Source organism: Rattus norvegicus, chromosome 13 (genome assembly GCF_036323735.1).
Source record: "Rattus norvegicus strain BN/NHsdMcwi chromosome 13, GRCr8, whole genome shotgun sequence".
Taxonomy (NCBI): Eukaryota; Metazoa; Chordata; class Mammalia; order Rodentia; family Muridae; genus Rattus; species Rattus norvegicus.
The window spans coordinates 48493725-48509173 of record NC_086031.1 but is presented as its reverse complement, the minus strand read 5'-3'; the positions used below and the strand labels follow the sequence as shown (position 1 = coordinate 48509173).

General features: G+C 46.2%; 1 protein-coding gene and 1 pseudogene across 1 annotated transcript in view; one reads left to right on the top strand and one right to left on the bottom strand.

Annotated features, from left to right (window-relative positions):
* Window positions 1-2846: 2846 nt before the first annotated feature.
* Window positions 2847-6524, top strand: Rps7-ps10 (ribosomal protein S7, pseudogene 10; annotated as a pseudogene).
* A 1796-nt stretch (window positions 6525-8320) lies between these two features.
* Rabif (RAB interacting factor) overlaps window positions 8321-15449 on the bottom strand; it is a 12484-nt gene continuing 5355 nt past the window's right edge. The window contains exon 2 of the mRNA NM_001007678.2: window positions 8321-9970. Coding sequence (NP_001007679.1) covers window positions 9725-9970 — 246 coding nt within the window. The 3' untranslated portion in view covers window positions 8321-9724. The remainder of the gene's footprint in view (window positions 9971-15449) is intronic.

Here is a 15449-nt window from a genome sequence, read left to right as displayed (position 1 = left end):
TTCTTAGAGAACCCAGGACTACTAGTCTAGGGATGGCACCACCCACAGTGGGCTTAGCCCCTCCCCACCCTCCCATTAAGAAAATGCCTAACATCTGAATCTTATGGAGGCAAGTGTTTTTCAGTTGTGGTTATCTCCTTTCAGATGACTGTAACTTGTCAAGTTGACATAAGCCAGCCAGGACAGCCCCCCCACCTCCCTCCCCTCCATGCAGAGGCTACTCATACACAATGAGGATCTGAACTCAGGTCCTCAGGCTTGCACAGCAACACACTTACCCTCTAAGCCAGCTTGCCAGACCTCCTCCTCCTTCACCCCAGTACCCATTCCAGAGGACAAAGGATTTGGTTTGGCTTTAGACAAGACCTCACTCTGTAGCTCTGGCTGGTCTTAGACTTGCTTGCATAATCCTGCCTCTGCCTTCAGGGTGCTGGGGTCAAAGGCACAGACCCCAGAGTTGGGGATTTGGCTCAGTGGTAGAGCGCTTGCCTAGCAAGCGCAAGGCCCTGGGTTTGGTCCCCAGCTCCGAAAAAAAAAAAAAAAAAAAAAAAAGGCATGGATCATTGCACACTGTATAAAGACTTTTTTTTAAAAAAGAATTATTTATTTTATGCATGTGAATACATTGTAGTTGTCTTCAGACACACTAGAAGAGGGTACCGGATCCCATTACAGATGGTTGTGAGCTACTGTGTGGTTGCTGGGAATTGAACTCAGGACCTTTGGAATAGCAGTCAGTGCTCTTATCCTCTGAGCCATCTCTCCGAGAGCTGTTAGTCTTACTTAACTGTCATATTATATTTGGGATCACACTGTCTTGGACAAAAAGTGCCAAGCAAAGATGGAGGGTCATTAGAAAAGTCTCCAGGACCTATCAACTCATTCCTTAAAGAGAACTTCAGGTCTCTAGTGTGCTTTTATATTTACTTCTTTATCAGACTAGAATTCAAACCAAGCCTTCACAGGGGCGTTACCATTTCCCTAGTACATAGGAAGTCACAGTTTTCCAATCCCAGACTGGAATAAGTGGATGAGAGCAAACCAGCCCCCAAAGTGCCACAAAATTGCACAATATAACATGTCACTGTCAGGCATTTGAGAGAGTGTAGCTGTGTTTTCGTTATTTGGGCATATTTAGATGAATGTAATACTTGGCACGATGTTACATAGTTTGAAAGAATCTATTTTTAAAAGCTAGGATCATTCGTAACATTGTGTTTACTAATTTGATGTGATGTTGGTGCTTTTGAAAAGTCTTTAATGGCAAATTGAACTGTTCCCAAATTCCACAAAGCCATCCTAATCTTACTAGTTTGGTTCATGTGAAAGGAGGAAGCTCACTAACCAGTTATTTGGCTCAGAGAATTGGTTTGACAGGGCTGAGCACCTCCCACACAGAAGGGACCTTCTACAAGGGCAGGAACAACAGTTTTGTGGTCTTAGGAACGGCCCTCTAACATAGCCTCAGAGCCTTTAAGTGAGGGTGGGGGATTGGAACATACTTGGGGATCGGGAAATTCTTATGGGCTACTGCGACCTGTCCTACAGTTTTAGCAGATAGAACCAAGTCTTTCAGCACAAAAAAAGTGAGAGCAAAGAGCTCTATTCTCCCACGCACCTGAACGTTAGGAAGCTTTAGGTAGCTCCGGGACGGAAGGGCGTGAGCCTGCTGAGGAGGCACTGGCTAGACAAAGGCTCCAAGGCGGGGCGAGTTGGGAACTGGGGAAACCAGTCCCAGCGCCTACAGAGTACGTCTCCCGGTCCCTGTTCCCGGAGAACGAAGCAAAGGTGGTTTCAAGGTCCCTACAGACCCACAAGGCCAAGCAGTCCCGGGTTCGCGCCCTGAAACCCTCCTTTCAGCGTAGCTCGCACCCGCAGACAACATAATTACCGCGCTCGCTAGGTGACGTCCGCGGGGGACCACAGACGCGCGGTGCCACCAGAAGGACTCTCATTAGGCAAGCGGTGACAGCCCGGAGCGTGGCGCTGGACCGGGTCTGTAGCCCCGGCCGTCCTTCAGTCTGCTATTGGGTGGCCGCATACCATGTCGCCGAAGGTGGTCATTGGAGAGAAAGGCTTGCGGCTGCCTTTCTCTCCTTGAAAGAGATCTAATCTTTGGGGCATACCTTCCTTTTGTCTTTTCCTTGGGGCTTTACCCCAGTAAGACCGCGGAGCTCATTGAGCTCATTCGAAACCTGGGCAAACCGAAAGAGACTCTTTAGCATAGAGAAGAAAGCCGTGGTGGTGGTGGTGGTGGTGGTGGTGGTGGTGGTGGTGGTGGTGGTGGTGGTGGTGGTGGTGGTCGTGGTCGTGGTGGTGGTGGTGGTGGTGGTGGTGGTGGTGGTGGTGGTGGTGCATGACTTTTATCCCAGCACTCGGGAGCAGGCAGATTTCTGTGAGTTCAAGGACAACCAGGGCTACACAGAAAAATCCTGTGTCTCGAAAAACCAAACCAAACCAAACCAAACCAAACCAAACCAAACCAAACCAAACCAAACCAAACCAAACCAAAACCAAACCAAAACAAAAAAAAAGAACCAAAAATGAGAGAGGGGGAGGGGGAGGGAGAGGGAGGGAGAGGTGGAGGGAGAGAGAGGAAGAGGGAAGGAGAGCGCTAGAGAGAGCTCGCCCCTGGTCCTAGCGACCTAGCAAGCAAGGTGGGACCAGATGGAGAGGGGCGGGCTGCGAGGATGTGCAGACAGGTGTGTGAAATAATAGTGCAGGTGTCAGTGACTAGGCAGCTGCTCCTGTTCAGATGACCCAAACCAGTGTTTTAGGTAGTAATGGATGCTACTTCTATGTTATTTTTCTCTCAGGGGGTGAGTGCATAATTGTTCTCTGCTCAGGGCCCCCTCTCTAGGCTGCTTATTAGCTGAGATGGGGTTTTAATGCCTATGAATTATAAACTAGACCCTTTACTAACTCGGGAGGGTTAATTGGTATTTATCAAACGATTGCACATCGCACCCCACACCAGTTACCCTCAACGTTTGTGTAGCACATTCAGGGAGGAGCCCAAGGCATCTGTCATCACTTCCTGCTTCAATTCTCATTGCAGTCAGGCAGCCAGACTCGGACACTTGAATTGCTCGAAGAAGACTATCTGCAGTCGTAATGGCTCTCTGCTGAGAACACAGGAAGATTCAGTCACTGTGACATCAGACCAGCTGCTGCTTGGATTCCTGCAACCATTTTCCCACAAGACTAACCATGCTATTCGAAACTCTCCGACAATATTTGGAACGCCAATGCTTGTTTTCACGTGACTCAAGGAGGCTGAAATCCACCAAGCAAATCCAGTATATAAAATCCAGGTGGATAGGTTAAGTTCACGTTCTGCTAAATGTTCTTTGATTTCAAAGAATTGGGCCGAATGAGGCCACCAGTTCTAACGTGGAGGCATATGGGAAGGGACCAAGGGGAGAGCTGGGGGTGAGCATTCAAGTGTTTCTGCACCTGTCACTGCACCTCACAGAGTCACAAATGTATTCTACTGAAGTCAGGGATGCTGAGCATGAAAAGAAAGCTTTTACTCTGAGTATGCGGTGCATGTCTGTCATTACAGCACTTGGGGCTGAGGCAGGAGGAAGGGTCAGCCGTCAGCCTGGCTACATGGTGAGCTGTTGTCCCACAAAGAAAATGAAAAGGAAGCTTTGGCTGGGGATGTAGCTCAGTACCAGCATCTAGGAGGAGACGGCAGAAGGAAATTCAAGGTCATTCCTTAGTCACAGAGTAAGTCTGAGGCCAGCCTGGGACCTAGGAGCCTCTCTCTCTCTCTCTCTCTCTCTCTCTCTCTCTCTCTCTCTCTCTCTCTCACACACACACACACACACACACACACACAAACAAACAAACAAACAAAAAAGTCATCCACTCAATATTGTCGTCTTTCCTAGAACTCCCTGCACTTGCTAGTAGTCATCCAATTAAAGATGTCCTTCCCATCCTGCAGATTTGTTGGCCATAGTCCACAGATTATTGGAACTAAGTATCTGTAATGTCATTTGTGGAAATTGCACAACCTCTTTCCTGATACTTATTTACATCTGACCAATGAACACTAAGCTGCTAGGGGCATACGGATGTTGTCTAAACCGCCTCCAATCTAAAGTTTTATGTTGTTGGGAAATATTTAATCCTATCCGGGGATTCCACCCTGCCTTTGATCATCCAGTTCCCAGACAAAAGACATACAACTTATATTACTTACCATGAGCCTTAGGTAGCACGAGAGCTGGGCAGACATCTACCCTCTACGATATTAAAATCTATTCCCTATTGATAACCCCGGGTCAATACGTCCACATATTCCATCTGTGCTGCTCTTAACTCCAATTGGCCAGCCTCATGGCCATGCTTTCTTGACTCCTAACTCGTGGCATATTTCTTCTCTCCCACCTTCCTTTCCCCATCATGGTCTCCTCTGATCCCTAGCCCTAGAACCCAAGACCTTGCCTACCTCTCTTCTGCCCAGCTACTGGCTGTAGGCTTCTTTATTCAAAACTCAGGGATAGCATGGGGCAAGCTTACACAGTGTCACTTGGGTCTAGATGCAGACTCTCATCCCTGGGGGCAACCAGCCCATGGGGGCCAGTGTTACATTACAATATAAGCAAAAGACCAAGCCTTTATCTCACTTTTTAATTTGTATTTATTGTATTACTACTACTACTACTACTACTACTACTACTACTACTACTACTACTACTACTACAACATTATTGAGACAAGGCCTTGTTAAATAGCTTTGGCTGGCCTGTAACTCACCATGTAGGCCAGGCTGGCTTCTAATTCACAGGGAATTCACAGCCCCCTGACTGCTGTGCTTAAAGTCAGGTCCCACCATACTCAGAGCTTCTCTTAAAAAAAAATCTAATTTGATTATCATGTGTATGTGTGATTAGGAGGGCAAGGGAAGCCAGAGGACAATTTTGAGGAACTGGTTCCCTCCAGGTTCTCAGAGCTGAGCTCAAGTTGGCACATGTTTGCCCCCAGGCCTGTGACAGTTTGACTGCTGAACCCCATGAGGTGAAGGTGGTAACTAACATGTTGTCCTCTGTAGACCTGACCCCCGCCCCCAAAGTCCAGGTAAACAGTGAGCAGCAGGGCTGTGCTTCACTGCCTGCCCACTGCGAGTCATGGCCCAGCTGCACGAGCTTTACAAGGGTTAGTCACAAACACGGACACCTCGGCAGTGAGTCCTGATGGTGCCTTTCCATATCATCTTACTGAGGTCCGATGAGAAAGACCTGATCTTCTAGTCTTTTTTTTTAAAAAGATTTATTTATTTGTTTACTTATTTACTTATTATATGTAAGTACACTGTAGCTGTCTTCAGACACACCAGAAGAGGGCATCAGATCCCATTACAGATGGTTGTGAGCCACCATGTGGTTGCTGGGATTTGAACTTAGGACCTTTGTTAGAGCAGTCAGTGCTCCTAACCACTGAGCCATCTCTCCAGCCCTGATCTTCTAGTCTTTGAGAAGCATGTGTTTTACAGGGTAAGTAGGATAACTCTTTTTAAAGACAGAGTCTTACTATGTATACCTGGTTGGCCTGCATTTGCTATGAGGACCAGGCTGGCCTCTGCCTCCCAAGTCCAGCAGATTCTGTGGGCTTTTAAAGATTTATTTATTTACTTATTTATTTATTTATTTAATTTATATGAGTACACTGTAGCTGTCTTCAGATACACTAGAAGGCATCAGATCCCACTACAGATGGCTGTGAGCCACCATGTGGTTGCTGGGAATTGAACTCAGGACCTCTGGAAGAAAGTCAGTGCTCTTAACCGCTGAGCCATCTCTCCAACCTTTCTCTGTGTATGTGTGTGTGTTTTTTTTTTAAATAACTTTATGTGCTCTTTCTAAGCTGGCACTCCGTAAGGACGAAGCCATGTTCAGCTCGAGCGCCAAGATTGTGAAGCCCAATGGCGAGAAGCCGGACGAGTTCGAGTCCGGCATCTCTCAGGCGCTGCTCGAGCTGGAGATGAACTCAGATCTGAAGGCGCAGCTGCGGGAACTCAACATCACCGCGGCAAAGGAAATCAAAGTCGGTGGTGGTCGGAAAGCCATCATAATTTTTGTACCAGTTTCCACAGCGGAAATCTTTCCAGAAAATCCAAGTCTGGCTAGTTCGTGAATTGGAGAAAAAGTTCAGTGGGAAACACGTAGTCTTCATTGCTCAGAGGAGGATTCTGCCCAAGCCAACCCAGAAAAGTCGTAAGAAAAATAAGCAAAAGCGCCCCAGAAGCCGCACCCTGACAGCAGTGCACGACGCCATCCTTGAGGATTTGGTCTTCCCAAGTGAAATTGTGGGCAAGAGGATCCGTGTGAAACTGGATGGCAGCCGGCTCATAAAAGTTCATTTAGACAAAGCATAGCAGAACAACGTGGAGCACAAGGTCGAAACTTTTTCTGGTGTGTACAAGAAACTCACAGGCAAGGATGTTAACTTTGAATTCCCAGAGTTTCAGTTGTAAACAAAATGACTGAATAAAGTGTCATTCATAATAAAAAAAATAACTATGTGTATGAGTTTTTTGTCTGCGTGTATGTCTGTGTATCATATTCATGCCTGGTCCTGGAAGAGGCCAGGAGAGGGCCAGAGGTGTCAGATCCCTTAGAACTGGTTTACAGTTGTGAGCTGCCATGTGATTGCTGTGAACTGAACCTGGATCCTCTGCAAAAGCAGCAAACACCATTAACCACTGAGCCATCTCTTCAGCCTGATTCTGAGTTTTGAAATGACAATTTTGTAGAAGTAAATAGGTTTAGGCAAACTCAGCTGCTTTCCCGAGTGGGAATTGAAGGGATTTTCTTGTTTGTGTGCTAGGTGTTACACCAGATGGGCACAGGCTACACAGGTACCCTACCTGTAGTGTGGGATTGCAGGATGCTGTAGGCACAGCAGCAACCATTGGTCACCTCTGTCCACTTCAGATGAGGAGCAGTGGAGTTGCCTGTTAATACTTGTTAACCTGTGACAGAGAGGAAGAAGAGGTGACATAGGTGAAATGTTTTACGGGTCATCTTGAGCGATGATGACTCAGCCACTTGAGACCTCAGGCTAAGCACCTTCCTTCAGGACTCCCTTTCCTTGGCTCTCACAGAGTATGTATGTACTCTGCCCACAGACAGACAGACAGACTCCAACATCGCTGTTGAAATGACTTTATTTCGTTCACATCAAACTGAAATGGCAGAACAGTAGCTAAGGTTTTTTGGTCACTGGGTCAACAATGTTTGCCAGTTCTCCAAAAAAGAAACAAGCTGACTTTGAGACCAGCTTGGTCTACACAGCAAGTTCCAGGTTGGTCAAGTCTACTTGAGACCCTGTCTCCAACAACCTCCACCACCACCATCCTCCAAACAAACAAACAAACAAAAGAATGTGGCTAGCAGGAATAGAAAATTTTTACCAGAGAACAAATAAAACAATAAGACACTCTAAAAAGTCAAAGTGGCAAATGCTTTTTAATGATAAAAAAAAAATACCCAGGGTTATCAGCAGAAAATGAATGCTCTTTCCCTCTGCTGCGGGAGTGAGGGTGGGGTGGGCACATTGGCGGGGTTTGCTTTGAAGAATGAGTCCATACAGCAAAGCCGTGATAGCGTCCCTACCCTGCGACTCTGCTTCTGTGGCGAAAGCCAAGGAACTAAGGACAGCTAAGCACCCTTGCTGCTGTGCTGTTATTAGCAACTGCAGGCGACACAACAGGGGATCACTGAAAGCATAGGCCAGCACCACAATGGCACACTGGCAATAGTGTGCACAGCTGGGCGTACTGACAAGAAGACATTCCCTATTCTGTTAAAATAAGTTATAAGAGTACACGGTATGATCTCATATTTGCTTTGAAGACTACATTTGCATGTACACAAAGACACTGATGACATACACATTTCCATTGGCGAGCTGATGGAAATGTTAAGTAGAATTTCATACTGATTCTTATACTGATATACGATGAACGTGTATCGTTTCTGTGATTTTAAAAGGGGGCAGAATTAAAAGCCTAGTTTAGTTCAGGTCTTTGACTTGTGACATGAGTGTCCTAGAGGCTTCTGTGTTTGTTCTTTCTGACCTGGGCGGGTCCTCTCAGCTGTCTTCCCGCAAAGGTGCCTATTTGCTGGAAAACAGGGTCTCTCCTTTGCTGCTTAGAGAACATTCAGATTCAGGGTGGGGAAGGAAGCGAGCAGGGTGCCCGTAAAACCGTGCCCAAGACTTGGTTAAGAGGATCTTTAAGAGGGAACCCTTAAAAAGCTTCAGCGAGGGAAGAACACTCAGAAAACAGATGCCAAGAAAGAAACTTTTGTTTTTTCATTTGTAAAATTTTTATTCACGTGCGTGCGTGCGTGTGTGTGTGTGTACGCGAGTGTGCTCACTTGTTTGTATGGGTGCCACACACATGAAGGCATCTGCAGGGACCAGAAGGCGCAGATCTCCTTGAACTGGAGTAAACCTCCCATGAGGGTGCAAGGTCCTGAACTCAGGTCGTCTGAAAGAGCAGCAAACATTTTTAACTACGTGTCACTTTTGCAGGTCCTACTTGTTTATTTTGTGTTTTGTTCATTTGAAACAAGATCTCCATAGTACAGGCTGGCCTTGAATTTGATATTATAGTAACTGAGGCTGACCTTGAACTCTTGATCTGCCCCCACTTCCTAAGCTCTGGCATGAGGAATAATGAAGTCTCTACTTATCTCAATTTAGGCCCTCAGAGGAGGGGATGATGACACAGTATTTGAACCTGTTTACACAGAGTCCTTTTAAGCTACTGAGTCACTCCAGAAGAGAAATGACAGAGTAACTGGAAATCATATTGAAGATTTAAGTTGGCTAATAATAAGAAAAGGTAACACCTTGTCCATAACAATAGAAATGTCCGTGGAACAGGTTTACAAGAGAGTCTGGCACACAGCTAGGGCTGAGTTTTCCTTAGGGTTGACATCAGGGGCAAGGAATGACTAAAAAGAGAAACCTGATCAAGATCTGAGGGAAGAGGAGTCGTGTTCATCCTCATTATAAAATGCCACTATTGACCCGGAAAAAAGGCTCTCAAACACAGTACTAAAAATGTATCTAAAGTGAGGTTTAAATACTGACATCTGTAAATGTTTTACTTTTAAAAAGAATAAATTACTGTAGATAAGTAGGTCACATACAATGAGATTACTCTCAAATACTTGTATGCTTTATGTTTTTTGAGACAACATCTCACTTGGCCCAGTCTATGTAGCTAAGGCTGCCCTTGAACTCCTGATCTTCCTGCCTCTACCCACTCAAGACCTAGGATTACAGATGTGCACCCTATCACACTTGGCTTCTAGAATGAGGAAAGGTGGAGTTTCAAATATTAGCATCTTAGTTCCCGTCGTGATGGCTAAAGATAAATGTTGTTCTTGCTGAGAAGAAGAGAGCTTGGCATCGAGGTGCGGAGGCAGAGTGCCGGGAACCAGACTACACTGGTAGAGCACTCGCGTGTTCTTCCATGTTCCAAGTCAGGGGAAAGGGCTCTAGGACACATGTGACAGAGAGGACTAAGTAGGAGACATGCTCTGAGGCCTGAGGAAACAGGACCGGCCCTCTGCAAGTTCAAGGGCAAACACCGGTGCTTATATTAGTACCAAGAAGTCTGCCAGCACTGCTGACACATCAGTGTCGGTTCTTGTGGGCAGAGCTTTATAGCTAGGGTGGAGCCAAGTCCCAAACCCCTCAGTTACTCGTGGGAAACTCGCTCCAAGGCCACATAGAAGCTGTTCTTGTCATCTAGGCAATGCCAGCCAATGGGTCCAATCTCACAGTCTGCACAGACTAGAAACTTGACGTTGCCCACGTCCTTGGTAAAGCCCACGTTCTCAAAGATGAACATGTCATTAACCAGCCAGTGTTCCTCGAGGACATCACCATCAGGATTGCTGCCGTCCACCAGATCCGGCTTCTTCCTCATGGAGGGGAGGAAAAGCTGCAGTGGGAGAAAACATAAGGGTATAAAAGCTGAACTGGCTTCAGTCACATCTCACTCCCATTGTGCCCAGGCTGGACCCTGATGCCTGCGGCTTTCTGGAATGGGAGGAAATAACAAACACAGCAGACCTCACATCAGAGCACAAACTAGGATGCTGGCCGCTTTCGGTGTCTGCCCTGGTAATACTATCACCATCATTATCAATATCTAGAGACATAGTCTTCCATTCTTTAGCTGGTGTTTAATTCACAGATGTCTACCTGCTTCTGCCTCCTTCCTGAGTGCTCAGATTAAAGGCATGCCCTCACCACATTTGACTTGTCCTGTTTTTGTTTTTTTAATTTTTACTTTCCATAGTCATTTTTTAAAGTATTTTTATTTATATGAGTACACTGTCACTCTCTTCAGACACATCAGAAGAGGGCATCAGATCCCATGACAGATGGTTGTGAGCCACCATGTGGTTGCTGGGGATTGAACTCAGGACCTCTGGAAGAGCAGTCAGTGCTCTTAACTGCTGAACTATCTCTCCAGCCCTCCATAGTCAGTCTTTCTTTCTTCCTTCCTTTCTTTCCTTCTTTTCTTTCTTTCTTCCTTCCTTTTTTCTTCATCTTTATTAACTTGGGTATTTCTTATTTACATTTTGATTGTTATTCCCTTTCCCGGTTTCCGGGCCAACATCCCCCTAACCCCTCTGCCTCCCCTTCTCTATGGGTGTTCCCCTCCCCATCCTCCCCATAGTCTTTCTTGAATCAATTGTATACATTCAATTGGTACACAGCACCAGTCAATAGTGTCAGCTTCCAGAGCTGTCCTTTTGCCTGCCCATTCCTTCCCTCCCAGTGATGCCAACTGTAGGCCAAATCGTGAGGACCTCTTCATGGTCACATAACTCTAAACCTCTCCTACACACCCCTCTTCCCCACCCCTCCAATTGCTACAACTGCCCACAACGTCAATGCCATACATGTATTTAACTCTCAGGCTGTAGACAGTGTTCACTCTGGTTTGAATCTGGCCCTATGCTCTACTCTGACTACATCACTGTGAGGCCACAGTGGACTTTTTCTTTATGACCACCGAGCTCAGCAGCAAGGTCTGATGGGAAAGGGAACCAGAGTGTTTGCTCTGAGTCTTAAGAGATATGGGCAGGGTACTCCAGCTTCTCTGCTTCACTGTCCACAGAGGTAACAGGCAGGCCATGGCCTAGGTTCACCTCACTTCACTGTGTATCAGCCACACTGGCTGCCTTGCTTCCTCAACAAGCAGTAAGACGGTTCTGTCTGTACAAGTTGGCATGGCTGGTCCTTGCTGGCTGATATTTAGCACAAATATAACCTCAGGAAGTCTCTGACCCACAAACTGAATGAATTCCATACTGCCTATCTCTAGTGTGTGTGTGTGTGTGTGTGTGTGTGTGTGTGTGTAATCACTGATTCATACCTTGCACATATGTAAAGTGCACAGCCTGCCACATTTGGGCACATGTATGTGCTGATGAAAACACCATAATTAAGATAGAAACATTCATCATACTCATCAATTTCCTCATACCATGCTATTTCCTGAAAATGTCATATTAGGTTTTGTGTATCAATGTTTGTCCACATGCATGTGTATGTATGTATGTATGTATGTATGTATGTATGTATGTATGTATGTATGTATCATATGTGTGCCTGTTAGATCCCCTGGAACTGGAGATATAGTTGGTTAAGAGCCACACTATGGGTGCTGGGACTCAAACCAGGGTCTTTTGTAGGAGCAGCAAATGCTGTTATCTGCTGATCCATCTCTCCAGCCCCTAACAATGTCTCTTTAATTTGTTGTTTATCTTTCTCTATTAAAGTATCTGTTCCTGGATTGGATTTATCTTATAAAAAAGAAAATCTAACTTTAGAATTTGACATGCTATCTCCAAGATATTTTTTAAATTTTTGCATGTGCATATGTTAAGTGTGTGCAATGTTATGTTTGGGGAGCCTGTGTAGGCCAGAAGGGGGTGTTGGATCACCTGGAACTAGTTGAGGCAATTGTGAGCCACTGGACATGAGTGCTGGGAACTTAATCATGTTTTCTGGAAGAATAAGGGCTCTAAACAACGGACCCACCTCTCCAGCTCCTACCCCGTAGACCCTGCAAACGTCAACGTATCTTTCCAGTCTACAATTGCTAGACTGCAGATGCACACAAACAACCACTTTTATCTCCTCTGTGTGTAGATCGTGCATACTCTCTACTGCAAAATGCAATGCCAGCAAAACTTACTAACCCTGGGGAATCAAGCCTTCACAGGACCAAGGGCCTCTCCTCCCACTGGTGCCCAACAAGGCCCATCCTCTGCTACATATGCAGCTGGAGCCATAGGTCCATCCCTGTGCACTCTTTGGTTGGTGGTTTAGTCCCTGGGAGCTCTGGAAGGTCTGGTTGGTTGATATCGTTTTTCTTCCTGTAGAGTTGCAAACCCTTTCAGCTCCTTCAGTCCTTTCTCTCACTTCTCCATTGTGGACCCTGTTCTCAGTCCAGTGGTTGGCTGTAAGCATCCGCCTCTGTATGTGTCAGGCTCTGGCAGAGACTCTCAGGAGACAGCTGTATCAGCTCCTGTCAGCATTCACTTCTTGGTATCTGCAATAGTGACTGGCTTTGGTGGCTGTCCATCATACTTTAGAGACAGCATCCTGCTATAGCCCTGGCTGGTCAAAAGTTATAATCCTCCTGTCTCACAGCTGCCTGAGTACTGGGATTAAAAGGCAAAATATATACATACTTTTTTTTCTCCCTTTTCTTTTTTTGAGACAGTCTACTATGAGGCTGACTGACTTTGAACTCATTATGTAAACTAGGCTAACCTAAAACTCAGAGGTCTGCCTGCTTGCATCTCATGAATGCTGGGATTAATGGCATCACCATGCTCAGTTTCTTCCTCTATATGCACCATGTATGTGTTAGTGCCTGCCGAGGTCAGAAAAAGGCATCGGATCCTCTGACACTGGAGATACAGATGGTTGCGAGCTAATATGTGGGTGCTGGGAACCAATCCTGAGCCCTGCAAGAGCGACAGATCAAGGAATGTTTTCAGTTCCAGACAGAGTGGCAGAGCAGCTCTCATCAAAGGGGACAGGGGACAGAGTACTGCAATAACAAGATAACAGGCAGGGCAAGAGACAGCCCAAGCACAAGCCCCACAGTGAGCACGCTCTACAGTCGACACAGGTTCTGAGTTCACCCACAGGCCACCCTCATTAGCTGATCCTCACAGAGCAGAGCCAGAGACACTCTATTCACCTCCTAGGTGTTTCAGTTAAGTTGACAAGATTAAACACCACAGCCAGATGTAGTGGTGCACACCTCTGATCCCAGAACTCCAGAGGTGAAGGCAGGTGGATCTCTGAGTTTGAGGCCAGCCTAGTTCACCACATAGTGAACACCAGGACAGCTGGGGCTGCATGGTGAGACCCTGGGTTTGGGGGGGGGGGGGAGGCATTAATTATAGCAGCAGTAATATTAAAACAATCCTACTTTATGTAACTAAGATTCATGTTTGATTTGATTTGTGAGGGGTTTTTGTTTTTGTTTTTTGTTTTTTTTTGGTATATGTGTGGTGGTAAGATTACACTGACCATTTGGTGACTTTAAAAGGTTGGTGTTTTTTGCACACGTGTATGTCTGTGTCAATGAATGCCACTCGGGGCTGGGGATTTAGCTCAGTGGTAGAGCGCTTACCTAGGAAGCGCAAGGCCCTGGGTTCGGTCCCCAGCTCCGAAAAAAAAAAAGAACAAAAAAAAAAAAAAAAAATGAATGCCACTCGTGTGCCTGCCTGTGGAGGTCAGAACCTCTGGATCCCTTGGAGCTTCGGTTAGAGAGGGTTTTGAGCTGCCCAGTGTGGGTCCAGACCCTCTGGAAGTGCAGTTAAGTGCTCTTAACTGCTGAGCCACCTCTCCAGTCCTCACTTAAGCAGTTTTCTGTGTATAGTTCAGTACATAAGAATGCTCACAGGATTTTACTGTCACAGTCAACAGCCATCACCAGAGCTGCTGCTTCATCTCCTCAAACTGAGACTCTGGTCCACTGAACTCTCTCATTGGCCTTGAGAACAGCAACCACCACATCCCTGTCTTCTAAAGAAGCAGGTCTAGGCATCTCATGGATGTGGGATCAGCCTGTGCACGTCCTTTTCTGACTGGCTTGTTTCACTGACTGTCCTGACAAGCTCACATTTAGTGTTAAGAAGTAACACAAAGGAGCTGGGGGTAGTGGCATATGCCTTTACTCTCAGTAGAGGCAGGTGGATAACTTGAAGGTCAATGAGGGCTACACACATTAAGGCCCTGTCTCAAAAGTTAACAAAACCCAGAGAGCTCGTTTGGGAGCAGCCGGGAGCTGCCCGTTGGAGGACTCAAGTTTGGTTCCCAGGACTCAAAACTCCCTGTACTCCAGCTCCAAGTGGTCTGAGGCTTGCTTGTGGACTCTGCTGGAACTTGCAGACACGTGCATATCACACACACACACACACACACACACACACACACACACACACACACAAATGAAGGCACAAATCTTTTAAGGCCTAACTAGCATAGAACCCTTTAACCCAGGACTTGGGAGGCAGAGGCAGTCTGTCTACCAAGATAGTTCCAGAGAGCCAGGGATACAAAGTGAGGCCCTGTCTCAAAAGACAAAATAACGACAACAGGACGACAACAACAACAACAACAGCAGCAACAACAAAAGTAATACAAATTCCTTAAACCTAAGTCCTGGAAGGCAACACCTTACAAATCTGACAGCTCTCACAGCCAGAGAACAAGAATACAACACTGTGATCACACCCGGATCTCGCTAGCTGTCTGAGTTTTGTTCTGTTTTTCACTTAAGTTCTTCTTGCTCAGGGTGGCCTTGAACTCTGATCCTCTTGCCTCTGGTTCCTTGGTTCCCCATTTACAGTGCTCATCTGCCTGCATATTTAGTTCTATGCCATTGTTTTCATCATTACAGGTAGGGCAGCACCATCACAAGAACACTGCTGTCCTATCCTACCACATCCAGCAATGCCTTGTCCCTCAATCTCATCCACTGGCAACCACACATTCATTCTTCATTTCTGAAAATTTCTCATTTCAAAGATGTTACACAGACTGAGTGTAGTGGTGCAGCCTTTAACCACAGCACCCAGGAAGCAGAGGCAGTGGGTCTCTGTGAGTTCCAGGACAGCCTGGATTACACAAAAGAGACTGACTCAAAAAAAAAAAAAAAAAAAAAAGATGTTACGCAGACCTGCCTGGCAAAGCTAATCCCAGCTATGTGAGATGCTGAGGTGGGAGAATCGTGAGTTCTAGGCTGGCCTGGTCAGCAAACTATCAGCTTACAGAACTGCTTGTCGAGCATGCACAAAATCCTAGGTTTGGTCCCTAGTACAATATAAACTAGACTTGGTGGTCCATCATGCCTATGAGTCTAGCACTTGAGAATTCAAGGC